The sequence below is a fragment of the Astatotilapia calliptera genome, chromosome 3, assembly GCF_900246225.1.
Source record: "Astatotilapia calliptera chromosome 3, fAstCal1.2, whole genome shotgun sequence".
NCBI classification, from domain to species: Eukaryota; Metazoa; Chordata; class Actinopteri; order Cichliformes; family Cichlidae; genus Astatotilapia; species Astatotilapia calliptera.
In genome coordinates, this window is record NC_039304.1 from 24910615 (window position 1) to 24927491 (window position 16877).

Sequence of the window (16877 nt, forward strand, 5' to 3'; positions counted from 1 at the left end):
ATGTTCTGACTGAGGGAATTCTGAAAAAATTAAAACCTACAGGTCTGCTATCACTTCCATCATAAATGATGGGCCAGAGATTCAGCGCAAGATTCATCACGTCGTCATTACAGAATGACACCGGGTCATTTGCATACTAACATTGGATGGTGATTGGATGTTGGACGTCCCTCTAGAGTCCCGCCTGCTCCCGGGCGGCATCTGAACATTTGCGCGTCAAGCCAATCTTTCTATCTTTCGTCCAGCACTCTGTAAGAATGAGGCTTCTTCAGCTGTTCGTATTTGTGTCCTTCATCTTTGCCTTTTGCAGTCAGGGACGGATACCACATGTGAGAGTTATTTTAGGAGACCCGTTTACGCTTCCAGAAAACTGTCAGACCAATGAAGAGGGTGATCTGTACCGGCCTTATCTTTACGGGACCCCCGAGGTGAAGGTGGCTGCTCACACGCAAGGCGTGTGGACACCGACCGAGGTTTACAAAGAGCGCATCGGTAAAAACTCGTCGGTCGTGTTTAATCACGCAGTTTATACCGATACCGGGGTTTATGAGCTTCGATGCGGCGCTCGGAGGGTGGATGTTCAGATCAAAGTTGTTATGTCCTCTGAAAGATGCGTTAGCGAGGGAGAAGCGGTGAGCCTGCCCTGCTACTTTTCAACTACAGGGAAAGCGCGTTGGTCTGTGCGGTGGGAGAAAAACGGAGAAGACGTGTTTAAGCGGAATTCCTGGGAAGACACCGGGGCTGCTGAGGGCAGACTGTCGCTGTCAGCGGACTGGGTCACACACGGAAACTTTTCTTTAACCTTGAAGCAAGCTCAGAAAGACGATCAGGGCGATTACTTCTGCTACATCCAAGATGAAGTCGTGATTGCTGTGAGGCTGACGGTCACCAGCCAGAGGAGTCCGGATCAGAGCAACAGCACCCGTCCTCCGTTTTTGCCTGTGAGTATTCAGGGATGTCACATGTGTCACAGGAAGGCAGCGTACAGACGGTAGCTGAGGTTGCACTTGAGCGGTTGCACTTACTGAAGTGCGTTACCTCAGACTATGACACACTGGTTTGCCACTTTCATCTGTTTTTACGCAACATATCCTGGTAATTAATAGAATGTAATAGAAAGTATAGATATTTGTGTGAAAATGTAATAAAAGTAAGAAGTTATCAGAATGAAATTCTCGTCTAAATCTGAGTGCATTTCTGTTGTTTTATCTCTGCAGCCGACACCGAAAGCCTGTGAAGAAAGTCGATTTCTGCCTGCGGTGATCATTATCATTACAGCCGTGGTGTGTTTGCCTGTCGGCCTTTTGATTGGCCGGTTAATGACATCATGCTGCCCCAGAGGTGCCTCATATGGGCACTGCGGTCGAGCAAATCAAGCCTAGATGGACCATCAGAACCTCTCCTCTTCCTCCTCTTCAGCACATCTGCCAGCAGCTGCGTCTCCTGCACAATGCCAGCTTTTATGAACGCGCTTTAGTGTTTAGTGTGCATTTTAATAATGTCGACGTTTTCATAGTCACAAATGATAACAATGACCATTCACATATGATTTTAGATTTGATTTGTTTTATTCTTAAAATCTATGCCTATATTTGTATATATATTTTCTAAATAAATAAAAATCTCATTGAGATTCAAATCTCAGTTTCAACAGAGACCATCTGTACTATCATGGGCTTCAGTTTATGTTAAAGGCTCATCTTTCCAAACAGAAGCTTAAAAAAACCGAGAGAGAGAGAGAGAGATAGACCTTTATTTGTCACATGCATATGCAGTGAAATTGGACCCCTTCCAACCATACATTCATTTCAGAGACATCACATTAGAGGGGACAGGTCGGAGAGAGGTAGGAACTGGAAACAATGAAATATGCAATCCATGAGGGAAGACGAGGAGAAAAAAAAAAAAAAGCTCCAGCCAGACTGAGCTTATAGAGGAGAACAGTTTGAGAACAAAAAAAGGAGCAAAGGCAATTCACTTCTTTATATTTTACTACAAAAATCTTTGGTCTAAGGATGTCCGCCAAAAAACACTGGCAACTGTTTGCTCATAAATGTGTTGCTCATATTTTCACTGTTCAATGTGGGGAACACTTTTTGCCACGCCCATGCTTGTTCTGACTCAGTGTGTCAGAAAAAGCGGCAATTTCACCTCACCATTAAACAAATGTTAGTTTCAGTGAGATTCTGCTGATTCAAAACACTACAGGTCACGTTGGACAGAAAAGTAAAAACAAAAACAACACACACACACACAATTACAAGCATTTTGAGACAGGACTTGAAAGTGGAGTTGTGGTTATGGCTGTCTGGTGGGAAGGAGTGGTGGAGGCGAGGAGCGGGGCACCTGAAGACTCTACGCATAAAAACAGCATAAATACATGTATCTGAAGTACACTGAGGCTAGAGGGTAACAAAGCCGGCTGTGTCATGTGCAACAACGCATTCACACAACTTTGATAATAACAACAACAACAACAACAACAATAATAATAATAATAGTTAAGTCATAGGGGTTTGCTGTTCTGGATGTGGCTACAGCACGGTCTAACTTGATTTGCTCTAAAGCGTCACCTCAGGCTGCTAAGACTAAGATATATATATCTATATATATATAGATATAGATATATATATAGATATATATATATCTCTATATATATATAGATAGTAGATATAGATATATATAGATAGATATAGATATAGATATATATAGATAGATAGATATAGATATAGATAGATATAGATAGATATAGATATATATATATATATATATATATATATATATATCTATATATATATATCTCTATATATATATAGATAGATATAGATATATATAGATAGATATATATATAGATAGATATAGATATAGATAGATAGATATAGATATAGATATATATATATCTATATCTATATAGATATAGATATATATATAGAGATATATATATCTCTATATATATATAGATAGATATAGATATAGATATATATAGATAGATATAGATATACATATACATATATATATATATATAGATATATATATATATAGATATAGATATATAGATATAAATGTGACTTATGCAAGCCAGATCCTTTTATTTAGCAAAATTGTAATTAATAGCTACTGAAATGTTATTGTTGAGGGGCACAGGCGGGACGCCACACGCACACACATAAAGAAAGAGGGAAAAAACTTCAATAAACGGTACTTGCCTGCTACACCGGCCTCTCCTCTCCACGCCTGCCCTTAAGTGGGGGAAACGTGTGTAACCGGTTTCTGCTTCATCCCGCTGGAACAGTTCGGCCCAGGGGCGATTTTAGCCCAGTAATTAAGGTTAGAATATGTATTTTTTTCTATTCCAATCCATTCTTCGTTTGCAGCATTTAAATAACCTTGATCAGATTTGATGGTTTTGTTACAGACTTTTCAAAAAAAAAAGTGTTTTGCTTTTCTTTAACAAATGTGGGGGTTAAATTGTGTTAAAATGTACAAAACAGTGATGTCATGTTTTGAGACGAGGACCCAGGCACAGAGAGACTTGATGAATTTAATAATCTTATGATTTAATAAAGAAATTTGCAGACTTACACAGAGATGGTAAAATGATGATGACTGATAATGACTCTGTATGACTGCATACAGTTTTACACAATAATAAACAAATGAAAAGTACATAAAACTGGTGTTGGACATGTGTCCACTAGCACTTATTACACTCGGTGCCCATCAGCTTATCAAACATGTTTTATGTGTCTGTACTACTTAGCTATATCGTGTGCGGAACAATACACCGAGAGGGGGCGGGAGGGGCGTGGTTTCCCCATTACACTGACATTTGTGGCAAGTGGAATAATACCACGTAAACACTGTTAATGTGCTAACGGTGGTGCCGGTGGGGGACTCTTGAAGCACTTAACTTTCTGACCGGTGTTCAGTGTGACACAGATATGTTAGCCTTGCTGCTCTTCGTCGCTGCTTTTACCCGTTTGTCTGCAGATGGCCAGCCTGTTTTAGGAAACTCCTTCACGTTTCCACAAAACTGTAAGAACGACGAAGAAGGAAAACTGCTCCGGGCTGAGCCCCATGGGGAGGTGGACGTGGCCGTCCACCAGCGCGGTGTGTGGACACCCGCCCGGGGCTACCGAGGCCGGATCTTTCGAAACTCGTCCATTTTGTTCAGTCGCATATTTTACAATGACAGTGGCTTTTATTTATTAAGATGCGACAGCCGGAAGATGCGCATCCAGGTTACAGTTCTGGTTCCCTTCAATGTCACCGTGAAAGAGGGAGAAAAAGCGTCGCTGCCGTGTTACTTTTCAACTGCCGACAACAAGTGTGTCTCTGCACGGTGGGAGATGAATCAGCAAGTTGTGTTTGAGTGGAATTCCTGCAAAGACGAAGATAACGGGACTGCTGATGGAAGACTCTCTGGAGACTTTTCCTTAAATCTGCCACATGCGAGGAAGGAACATCGTGGGTATTATTTCTGCTATAAACAAAATGAAGACGGAGAGAAAGAGAGGGATCCATCTGTCGTGAGGCTGGAAGTCAAGAAGAGATGCCCTGATAACACCCAGAAGTGGTAAGTAGCCTATCCGGGGTTTTTTTTTTTTTTTCTCATAGCCGGGTTCGACATTAGATCAGTATGACGGAGTATTAGGGCCACATAAAAAAGTGTCTCTTTCGATCGCGAATGAACGCAAAATTTTTTTGGGGAAAAAGATGAAATAGCGATTACGCTCGCACTTTCAAGCCAAACCACTTACACGGCTCCTCTACAAACACTTGATCAGCCATCTTCTCGTGTCTTGTGACACAGCACACGCAGTGTCGGAATCCTTGCATCAGATGCAAAATTTTGAAGGAGAGATCAAGGAGCTGAACGACAAATCACTCCCCAATTTCGACTTTATTCTCCGAATCATCAATTAGGTATAGTTTTCAATATGGCCCTGATACCCCCTGGCGTCCCGCATATGTCTGAGCAAAGATCATTTTATTATTTACACGTGGTTCTAATACGCACAAACGCGAAGTTTTAACCCTTTAAACCCTGACCTAATTTAGCCTTTTAACCAGGGGTAGGCAACTCCAGGCCTCAAGGGCCGGTGTCCTGTAGGTTTTAGTTGTGTCCTTGATCCAACACAGCTGATTTAAATGGCTAAATGACCTCCTCAACATGTCTTGAAGTTCTCCAGAGGCCTGATAATGAACCAATCATTTGATTCAGGTGTGTTGACCCAGGGTGAGATCTAGAATCTGCAGGACACCGGCCCTCGAGTTACCTACCCTTGCTAAAAATGCTAAACGTATCCGGTGACGTGTTTAATTAAAGTGTTAAGCACGATCGTGATTCGTCACAAAAATCGGAAAATCGAGCTTGATACTAAAAAAAAAAAAAAAAAAATAAATGTTTCGTCCTGGGAAATTAAACGAAATATTTTTAAATACTCTCAGGAATAATAGGCTCTGGTGTGTAAAGGCCTTTAGACTGCAGAGGCAAAGAAAAAGATGAACAGGAGGCCAATTAACTGTGAGCCCACAATACCCTAGATCAGGGGTGCCCAATCCCGGTGATTGTCTGCCAAAAACTGATTTCCGGTATTTGCCAAAAACTGATTGCTCCTATAAGTAACTTGTTGGCCTATAATATGTGAAACATATGTCAAATGCATCCCTCATGGATGACACAAATTCATATTGAGCCACAAACAACATTCGTGTAACAAGGTAGAAGCCGCAATCAGTTTTTGGCAGTGACTTTTATATAACCTTTATTTATGCAGTTAAAAAAAAATCTCATTAACATTAAAAATGTCTTTTGTAAGAGTAAGACAGCAGAAATGGCAGCAAATATTACAATAGTTCTGTAAAAATATTTTAAGTGGGGAAAAAGGACCGGATTGGTTATAATGTGAGTACAATAACACAGAGTTATAAAGATACTTGAAAAAACAGATAATCTTTTAATTCTATATATAACCCCTATGTAAACACTGTTCACCGAAGTCTATTTACCAACATACGTAAAGATATTACACATAAGAAATACACGGAAACATTGGAAATCACTTTTTGGCACAGCACCCGGTCCTCGAGAGCTACCGTCCTGCAGCTTTTAGATGCATCCTTGTTCCCACACACCTGAATCAAATGAATGGCTTGTTATCAGGCCTTTGCCAAACATGATGGCAAGCTGAAGAGATCAAACCATTTGATTCAGCTGTGTTGGAGTAGGGATGCATCTAAAAGCTGCAGGATAGTAGCTCTCGAGGACCGGGATTGGGCACCCCTGCCCTAGATCAGCGGCCCCCAACCCCCGGTCCTCGGCCTGGTACCGGTCCGTGAGTCGTTTGGTACTGGGCCGCGAGAGTTGACACTCAGGTGAGAAATGTATAGTTTTCAGGGTTTTTATCAGTTTTCAGCATTATTTTGTTATCGTTTTTATCATTAACTCAGTTTTCCTGGGTCTTTTCACGTGTGTTATGAATAAATCTTCTTTTTTTCGGTACCTACTAGTTTTAGTTTGTTGTATTTATCCGCGACACCTTAAAGGCAGGTCCGTGAAAATATTGTCGGGCATAAACCGGTCCGTGGCGCAAAAAAGGTTGGAGACCGCTGCACTAGATACGTCTCCATTTCATGTGCTGGATATCATCATAATCGTAATGGCTGCTAAACTGTGACTTACACTGAGCTCGTATTACAGTAACTTTTCCTCAGTGTGATTGTTTATGGACTAGTGTAACTTCTAGATGAAGCACATCAGTATATTTTGGATGAGAGGGCAGAGTGACTTTGACCGAGGCCTCATGACTTCATAGGTGTCGCACGATCACGAGAAGAGCAGCGTGAAATTCCGGGTGTGCTTTGGTGTCATATACGGACAGAAAACCGAAAGGAGCGCGTATAAAGGCGTGGACCCGCTCATGGTATTCAGATGATTATCTCGATTTATTTTGAAGGTGGTCAGAGGGCCCGGTGGCGCCAGTGTCCGGCAGCCTCGCCTCTGTCAGTGCGCCCCAGGGTGGCTGTGGCTACAATGTAGCTTGCCATCACCAGTGTGTGAATGTGTGAGAATGGGTGGATGACTGAGTGTGTAAAGCGCTTTGGGGTCCTTAGGGACTAAGTAAAGCGCTATACAAATGCAGGCAATTTACCATTTACCATTCACTTTTCTCTGCAGCCGACAAAGAAAACGGGACAAACGACAAGAAACCTGAGTAGCTGTCAGCAGAGGAGGAACTTTGGTCTGCCAGCCTGGAGAAGTTCACTTTCCAGTCAGTCCTGTGGAGGACATTTGGATTCTCGGCCTTATGGGCTGGATCAGGGGCGATTAGGATCAGAGCTTTGGGGGTGCTGAGCACCAGGAGAGCTGCTCAGCCAGACAAGACAAACTTTACTTGTCACAATGAGACTTCTTCCCCATCTCTGTCAGTCCCTGCATCCTTAAATGTCTCCAGTTGTCCTAAGTTCTCTAGAACTGTCACTTTGATGCATTTAAACCCCTGTTCCTCCCTGTCCTTGTTGTCTGTTGTCCTCATCTCTGTTATCAGTCATCATCATTTTACCATCTCTGTGCAAGTCTGCAAACTTCTTTATTAATTCATAAGATTCTTAAAGTCATCAAGTCTCTCTGTGCCTGGGTCCTCGTCTCAAAACATGACATCACTGCTTTGTACATTTTAACACAACTTAACCCCCACATTTGTTAAAGAAAAGCAAAACACTTGTTTTGAAAAGTCTGTAACAAAACCATCAAATCTGATCAAGGTTATTTAAATGCTGCAAACGAAGAATGGATTGGAATAAAAAAAAACAAACATATTCTAACCTTAATTACTGGGGGAGAATAATGAATGATGCTCATAGTGAGTAAGAAGTAAACTGAGTGCAATTGATGGACAGAGATTCACTTTTAATGTGTGTGTATAATATAATACAGATACATAAAAAATGATCCCAAAACAGAATTATTACAAATAAATTATTACAAAATATTAATAAAAAAAACTATAAAAATTGAGGCAACTTTGCCTGTGTATCTTTACTGCAGACACTAATTTTACTAATTCAATAATACTAATTTTGTGTTGTAAGATTTATGAGTTTCATGCTTTCATAGTGGTACTTGAGAGCTTGACATTTTCTCACACTGTAAAAAGTTTAAGAAACACTGATAAGTTATGTGTGCTTTTAGAAAACATTTAAACCTGCAGTACAGAATCTTTGAAACCAGTTTAAAACATTTTTAGAATATAAACAGAGCATCTGCTTCTCTTTACAGCTCCTCGCTCCACCAGGGCTGTTTGGCACTTTCTGATAGTGCGCAAATGTGATGTATGTACTGCGGCAGTCATGCAGACAACTGGATGGTCCAAATGTTGGGCTACCTATTACTGGCTGAGGTTTTAGTAGAGTTGTGGCTGAACCAAATAAAAATATATCATTAATTTTAATCTCCCCAATCAATTATAACGTTATGTTGCAATGTTGTTAAAGAGAGTCAAAATGTTTCAACCCAGTTTGTTTTACAGATTCTGTATAGCAGCTTTATTATAGGGAGAACACAACTTCCAGATTGTGTGAGTAAAATCAGGTTTTTTCTCCTTGTCAGTTTAACAGTTTCTGTTGTGCCTGTCACTGTTCCCTGTCTGTTTTCTTACCTGCTTCTTCCTGACCTTGTTCTTTCTCTCCCTCTTTGGACTGACAATCATACACAAATAGATTGTACTCAATTAGATGAAAAATTACATTAATAGGAAAACAACATTATTAAGATCACTGACGAAAAGTTCTCTCTCAGTGTACTTTCAACCAACAACAACTAAACCACATGAACATCTAATAAAAATATAAATATTGAAACACTGATCCAACATTATTCTTGATTGATGGATCATTTGATTTTACACTTTTACCTGAATGTGGCTCCTTTTAAAACAACAACAACTTCCTTATATCCATTATTAACCTGGCTGTCTCTCTGTACACACACACACACACACACACACACACACACACACACACACACACACACACACACACACAACAGGAGTTATAAGGTTAATGGGGCATTCAGTCAGTTAGTATCCATTTCAAACAGGACAGTGGTAACAACAGTAGGCTACGGACAATTATAAGTTTTAGATTTTAAATAGGCTGTATAAATGTCAATGGGAGCAACAGGACGGTCAAATATCACTGATTGTACTACAGAGCAGGACGGATTGTAGGGTAGCAAACCTCGTCGGAAAACACGTTTTTAGCACTGCAGGTTACCTGGGGGTGATGCTTTTCAGCTAAAAAGAAACATGGTCTGACTCCTACCTAACTATATAAAGAGTAACTGAAGGTTAAATGCAGCTAATATGTCCTGTTTTAAGCCAGACACTAACACCTCGGCTCCGCCATCGCTCCAGCAGCGAGGATGCTAGAGCCAGAGTGGGAGAGAGGCGAGCTGGAATAAACCATTTTGGGAGGGGCGGGGGTTATCTATACTTTTGTTGTTAAAATGGTACGTCTCAACCAAGTACTGTATGCTTATATACAGTGTTGGGACTAACGCGTTATTAAGTAACGCGTTACAGTAACTACGTTATTATTGTGGTAACGAGCACGGTAACTAGTTATTATGCCAAAGTCAGGAACGCGTTAGTCGTTACTGGGATTTAGATAGGGTCGTTACTCGTTACTTCGTGTGGTGGCATCGCGGAGCTTCCACAGATTCAGTAACATTAGCAAGTGGTGGAGGCAGCAGGTGGATGAAGGAAAGCAACACGTTCTCGGGCTGGAGAAAGGGGACGCAGAAGGAAAAGAGACCCGAGGCGGCCGCCGGTCCAAGTGTGAACTGAACTTCAGGTAAGAAGTTATGACCTGCAGTCTCTCTGGGTCAGATATGAACCAAGTTTAGGTGGAGTTTATTTTCGTTATGCTGACTTTTTCCGTACTGCGTGCTAGCTAGCATGACGGAGTTTCTATACAGCTGGGTGGGTGCTATGAAGTTAATGATGTTGAACTTTATTTTGTTCATAAGTTATTTGAGTTGTCAACCGTCCCGTCTGGTATTCAGAGAAAATATTACGCGTTTCTTATTGAGGTGAAAAGGAACAGTTTGTCCCGTAATTCAGCTACAATGAAAAAGACACAAAGCTGGAGTTATTCTGTGTCTTTGCTGCACAGCTGCCTCTTCTCCTCTCATTCTCCCCCCTCCCTCTCCCGTTTCTACTTCAATCATGAAAACTGATCAGTGACCAGCTGATCGTCTCTCTTGTTTATCGCCCACTTTGCGCCGAAAGAGGAAACCAGCGGATGTCGCGCTAAACAACAGCAGCACGTTTAAGCTTGATCAGCTGTTGTTAGAATTTAATATTAATTTCTAGTATCAGCTGATGTTTGCTGGAGCCACAGCTGTAAAGCTGCTGGTCAGGATATCGGTTTGTATATCTGGTGAGAGGGAAACATGAATCATCAGAGCTGAACAGGTGATGGAGAAACAGGTTTACCCTTTAGATGACATGAATGAGTTGAAGGGAAGTTATGAACTGTTTCTGAGAGACAAATAACACCAGGATCCTTTTTTATGTAGCTGACAGCTGGTAACTGTGCAGGGGCGGGTCTAGCAAAGTGTTGCCAGGGTGCCAGGTAGGGCATTAACAGGGAGAGGGGGGCACAAAGAAATACTTTTCTTTCTTATTCTCATTTAAAATGTCTAGCTTTTAAAAAATAATTATCTGAATCTTACAACAAACGATTGATAGATTGATACATATATACCATGAGAACAGTGTACATCACTGTCACAACAGTGTTTGTTTTCATTCAAAGGCTTTATGATTTTTCCTATAATGGTGGGCCAGTCTCTAGTCAAAATGTCCAGGCCAATTTTCCCAGTCCCAGTCCAGCCCTGTATGCAGCTCATCTGCAGTCTGGTGTTACCTACATCTTCCTATTCAGAAGGCAGAATTTCAGAGTTCTGAGTACAATTGAAAGCACCACGACTGCAGTTTTTGTGTTGGATGTAAAAGGCGCACGTGACGCTGTGACGTAGGCTAGAATCATGGCAGCAGTCAATGACGGTCCAGGCGTGGGATTTCTCTCGTGGAAATATGCACATTATCTTTTCCTTTCTATTGGTAGGTGGCACAGTGCACTTGTGGCAAGTAAACAAGCTAGAAGACTGGCAAAGTTATGGAAGCAACACATTAACAAGAGAATTCTGAGTAACTTGAAGTAACTTACCCAACACTGCTTGCTTATATACACACACGTATATGTGTATACACACACACACACGTATATGTGTATACACACACACACACACACACATATGTGTATACACACACACACACACACACACACACACACACACACACACATATGTGTATACACACACACATATGTGTACACACACACACACACACACACACACATATATATACACACATATATATATACACACACACACACACACACACACTCAACAAAAATATAAACGCAACACCTTTGTTACTGCTCCCATTCCCCATGGGATGGACGTAGAGACCTAAAATTCATTCCAGATACACAATATAACCATCCCTCCCAAACAGTGGTCACAAATCAGTCCAAATGTGTGGTAGTGGGCACATCTGCTATATTGAGATAATCCATCCCACCTCACAGGTGTGCCACATCAGGATGCTGATCTGACATCATGAGTAGTGCACAGGTGTACCTCAGACTGCCCACAACAAAAGGCCACCCTGGAATGTGCAGTTTTTTGCACTATTGGGGGTCTGGGGACCCAGAACCGGTCAGTATCTGGTGTGACCACCATTTGCCTCATGCAGTGCAACACATCGTCGCATGGAGTCTATCAGATTGTCAATTGTGGCCTGTGGAATGTTGGTCCACTCCACTTCAATGGCTGTGCGAGGTTGTTGGATATTCGTGGGAACTGGTACACGCTGTCGTATACGCCGGTCAAGCACATCCCGAACATGCTCAATGGGTGACATGTCCGGTGAGTATGCTGGCCATGCAAGAACTGGGACATTCTCAGCTGCCATCTGCCCTGAACAATGTGAACCATGATTCATCCGTGAAGCGCACACCTCTCCAACGTGCCAGACGCCATCGACTGTGAGCATTTGCCCACACAAGTCTGTTACGGCGACGAGCTGGAGTCAGGTCAAGACCCCGATGAGGACGACGGGCATGCAGTTGAGCGTCCCTGAGACGGTTTCTGACAGTTTGTGCAGAAATTGTTTGGTTGTGCAAACCAATTGTTCCAGCAGCTGTCTGGGTGGCTGGTCTCAGACGATCTTGGAGGTGAACCTGCTGGATGTGGAGGTCCTGGGCTGGTGTGGTTACACGAGGTCTGCGGTTGTGAGGCCGGTTGGATGTGCTGCCATATTCTCTGAAACGCCTGTGGAGACGACTTATGGTTGAGAAATGAACATTCAATGCACGGGCGACAGATCTGGTTGACATTCCTGCTGTCAGCATGCCAATTGCACGCTCCCTCATTGCTTGTGGCATCTGTGGCATTTTGCTGTGAGACAAAACTGCACATTCCAGGGTGGCCTTTTGTTGTGGGCAGTCTGAGGTACACCTGTGCACTACTCATGATGTCAGATCAGCATCCTGATGTGGCACACCTGTGAGGTGGGATGGATTATCTCAATATGGCAGATGTGCCCACTACCACACATTTGGACTGATTTGTGACCACTGTTTGGGAGGGATGGTTATATTGTGTATCTGGAATGAATTTTAGGTCTCTACGTCCATCCCATGGGGAATGGGAGCAGTAACAAAGGTGTTGCGTTTATATTTTTGTTGAGTGTATATAGCGCAGTCACGAATGACTACACGCATCACGGTGGAATAATTAATGCCTACAGGTTTAGTATGTCTACTCTCGTTGTTCATATTTGTTATAAGACTGTCGAATAGTAGTTAAAACAATAAAGACCTATTGTGCCAGTATCACCATGACACTTTCTGACTGAGAACATGGCATTTTAGCGCTACCAAAAAGTGATTGTGGCCTATAACTTGTCACTGAAACAATGTTTATGCTTCAAACTTGGTGGATGTCATTCAGAAGGGTCCTATGTGACACATTATATCTCAAACAGTCCATTAGAACTGCTGAATAACTTTTAAAGGAACATTTTGCAGTGAAGATCATGCATGAAAAAATGTCTCAGCACAGGCAGGATTTTCAGCTTCCAGCTTTTATTATAAGGAGAACAATCATATTTTCAGCACAGCTGCCAGAGTCACAGTCATGATAAAGAGAAAAGCAGAAACAAAGAAGACGTAGCAGCCAGTGCAGAGGGAGAAGACAGCAATGACATCTATCAGCAGGAGCAGCTGCAAGAAGCTGAAGTCCTCCATGAACTCTTACCAGGAGTTAGGAGAGAAACTGTCGGGAGGATCACAGATAAGGTCTGATGCTCTGCAGTTAACAGCCTGATGTTTAGCATCAGCGTGATTCTGCAGCGAGACCACAAACACACTGTCAGAGACACAAAGAACCACCTTGAGGAACAAGAACAACACTCAGTCCTGTTTTTGATTCTTTCACAATCCCTGTCTTTCTATACATGGATGGCAGGGCTCGCAAAATTTCAAAATCCCTGGTAGCCCTTTGGGCAGGCACTCTTCAGTTTTGGTAGCCCAAAATAAATTTAAGTAGCCGGAAAAAAAAGGGGACAATTTTTTGATTGATGTTTTGTTTCCTTTACAATTTTATACATTAAAGTATAATATTGTGAAGGAAACAAAACTCCAATCAAAAAATAGTTAAAACACAAATTACATCAACTCTATAAAAATTACAATCATCAACTCAAATACTTGGTTCTAATTGAACAGAAATTTCTATAAACTTGTAAGAACTGTGTAGAACATGAATCAGTCTGTGTCAGATCCTGAATTTGAAATTTGCACTGAAGTCACGGGTAAGAGGCAAGTGGAACCAAGATCTAGGCCATTTGCTTTTTGAAGTTTGCAAAGATTACTAAATTTTGCCAGTGGTAGTTCACTCTTTCCTGTTCTAAACAGATTTTTCAGGTTTATTTTTAGTATGTTTTTTGCAACTGGTGTTTGTTCTGGGAAAGATACTGCAGACTGAGCAATAATGCATTTCTTGCATTTCTCATGGGTTCTGATGGGGTCTTTCTTAAAATTACTGGTCCCAGTAACAAAGGCGCTTGTCGACTCAGAAATCGAGCATTGACATATTTTTCCTTCCTATGATAGCCTGACGGGCAGGGCCGAGACGGATTTTGGTAGCCTGACTAAAAAAAAAGAAAGAAAAAAAATCAGTAGCCCCGGGAGGTTGGGCTAGCGATTTTGCGAGCTGTGGATGGCTTTTATACCCCACTGTATGCAGACTGCCAGGAACAATGAAGAGTAGAGGAATTGAACAGGCGCTTTGATGCCTTTGATGCTCCACTTTCTGATGCCCGTGAAATACTTGTTCTGGCCTTGTAGCTGATGTTAAAGCAGGCTCCTGCAAGAGCTTCCTGCTATTGCAGGACACTTGGAATCTGTCATGATGCACTGACACGCTGTGTGAGAGGCGGCATAAATGCAGCACTGATGTTTATCTTCCCCGCTTCATTAAGTTATATTCTTTTACACACAGTTTACTCATAATGGCAGGTATCACAGCGTAGATAAGCCGGGTGTATTATCAGTCTGTATACCGTGTTTGTTTTACAAGTGTACCACAGGAAAGGAGGATGTGAACATTTTGATTAAGATGCCTCCTCTAATGGGCTCAACAGAGCTTCTTGAAATATTCATCATTCGCTGCAATTGTTGTAACATTGGCAGCTTCATCTGAGGCGTTGCATTCACAAACAGCTTCTTCCCCTGTGCTCTCTGAACTTATTCCAGTGGTGGCATCTGTTATAATACTACACTTGAATTCAGTGAGCTAAGCCATTTTTCACAAGGTTTGTAACTGCATGACTGGATGCCTGATTTTATAGACCTGTGGAAATGCATTCAAAGATTATGAGGGTCCTGATCTCTGCTTCATCGACTTCAGTCTGAGACTCGTTTAACCCACATCCTGGGATGATTTAACGTAACCAGCCTATTTCATTCCACACTTCAATACTAATATGGAGCTGACTGATTTATGTACAACAGTGAAGATTAAGATTCATATTGTATTTTTCCAGCATTTACTCAACGTTTATTAATCAAAATTTAATTGGGACAGAGTGAATACACAGCACACTGAGTTCATCTACAGCAAAAGTGCTGCACAAATAACTCATCTGTCTCTAAATACTGATCAATGTTACTGTGATTTAACAGCTGTTTGGGCTGGACCAACTTTTCTATTAAAGAGGGGAAAGTTCTTCAGTTGGTTTCATCCACCTGATATATTAGAGGACAAACACCAAAACACGATACCAAATGTAACAGCCTGCTAACTTTTAACAATCTAACAAATCTAACAAAATATAAACATTAACAGTGACGACTGACCTCAGAAAGTCAGTGACGACTGACCTCTAGGGACCTCAATCATCTAGATGGTTGCCATGGTGACCAAATTATGAAGTCAGAAACCACTGAAGCACAAGGAGGAGGTCAGGATTCAGAGTGAAGCTCCTGCAGCAAAAACAAAACAAAACATGTGATTGTGAAGTGTTTGATGGTTTTCAGAGTCAAACACAAACAGGACCTGATGCTGTGAAAACTACACCAATGAAACACACCTGATCATCCACTCAATCCTCAGCCTCCATCATGTATACAGCTGGAGATGTAGATGAGCACCATCATCACGTCACCTGCAGAAAGGGAGAGAGGGAGCACAGACATGTGAACCAGCTTAAGCTGAGCTCAGTTTAGAACAAAACATAAACACAGAAAACGAGCAGCGAGGACAGCAGATCAGCTTTGACCTGCATAATGATTGAAGTGTAAGTGCATACAAACTAAAGATATCACTAGGGATGGGTACCGGTTCTGACATAAACGGTAGTAACCAGACCGAAAAGCAGCGCACATTTCGGTGCTTTATTTCGGTGCTTTTTTTCCTGAGCTGTGATACACTTCTAGCCAATCATTTTACGTTTCCGAGGATAGTAGGCGGGGCCAGGTACGTACGTTCTTTTAGAGCAGAGCTACAGATTAAAAATGCCCAAGGCGAAGCGGTCAAAAGTCTGGCTGTACTTCACAGCAAAAGATGCAAACTCAGCAGCAACAAGTGCTTTAAGCTGATACTGTGATACTGTCAAAGGAGGTAACACCTCAAATCCGATGAAACACCTGGCGACGCATAGTGTTCTTTTAAAAGCCCAGAAATGTGCCGTATTTGATAGCTTGCTGCGAGACCTCACACCGAGCACATCTACTGCGGGTGGGTTGTCTGTTATGCAACATCCCCCAAAAACACGAAGAGGAGAGTCCTGGCCCCTAGCCCTGCCAGTGTAGCAGAAATGATGAGGATATTGATGCAGCAGCAGCCGTTCTTCTCTGCGTGAGTAGCTTAATGTTGTTCGTGTGTAATTTACGTTCAGTAGGCTAACCACTTATTACATTAATGCATGTAAGGTGAACTAGCAAACATCATCATAGCTACATGCGGCTGTCTTCTTGTTTGATGGCAGATACTCCCTTCACCCTGGCCAAAAAGGCTAAAATGACCAAAGAAAAAGTGGAAAACAGCTGAACATGAGAGGTTTAGGACAAAGTTTGTGTTTTTCCATTGTTTTAACAATGCTTCAAGCCAAGAGTGATACCATATATGCCCCATAGCTGCAGAAAAGGCTAACATTGTTATCTTTTTACAAAAACCCAGCTGAACATGAGAGGTTCTTGGACCAATTTTGTGTTCTCCATTCTTTAAGCACCGGTTTGAGCAC

The 16877-nt window shown here is 41.9% G+C and overlaps 2 protein-coding genes across 2 annotated transcripts; both read left to right on the plus strand.

Moving 5' to 3' along the window:
• Window positions 1–194: 194 nt before the first annotated feature.
• LOC113019058 (uncharacterized) lies at window positions 195–1495 on the plus strand. Its single transcript, XM_026162547.1, has 2 exons — window positions 195–941; window positions 1218–1495. Exons 1-2 carry the CDS (start codon window positions 258–260, stop codon window positions 1380–1382), a joined length of 849 nt encoding a protein of 282 aa, XP_026018332.1. The 5' UTR covers window positions 195–257; the 3' UTR covers window positions 1383–1495.
• A 2362-nt stretch (window positions 1496–3857) lies between these two features.
• Window positions 3858–7573, plus strand: LOC113019059 (uncharacterized). The gene is made up of 2 exons (XM_026162548.1): window positions 3858–4576; window positions 7181–7573. The coding sequence occupies exons 1-2, from the start codon at window positions 3942–3944 to the stop codon at window positions 7215–7217; spliced, it is 672 nt and encodes a 223-aa protein (XP_026018333.1). The 5' UTR covers window positions 3858–3941; the 3' UTR covers window positions 7218–7573.
• Window positions 7574–16877: the final 9304 nt, after the last annotated feature.

Bases quoted from the DNA above. Each gene is read 5' to 3' on its own strand.
- LOC113019059 (XM_026162548.1), top strand. From the start codon at position 3,942: ATGTTAGCCTTGCTGCTCTTCGTCGCTGCTTTTACCCGTTTGTCTGCA. The intron at 4,577-7,180 runs GTAAGTAGCCTA...TTTTCTCTGCAG, and splicing joins CCTGATAACACCCAGAAGTG to CCGACAAAGAAAACGGGACA.
- LOC113019058 (XM_026162547.1), top strand. From the start codon at position 258: ATGAGGCTTCTTCAGCTGTTCGTATTTGTGTCCTTCATCTTTGCCTTT. The intron at 942-1,217 runs GTGAGTATTCAG...TTATCTCTGCAG, and splicing joins CCCGTCCTCCGTTTTTGCCT to CCGACACCGAAAGCCTGTGA.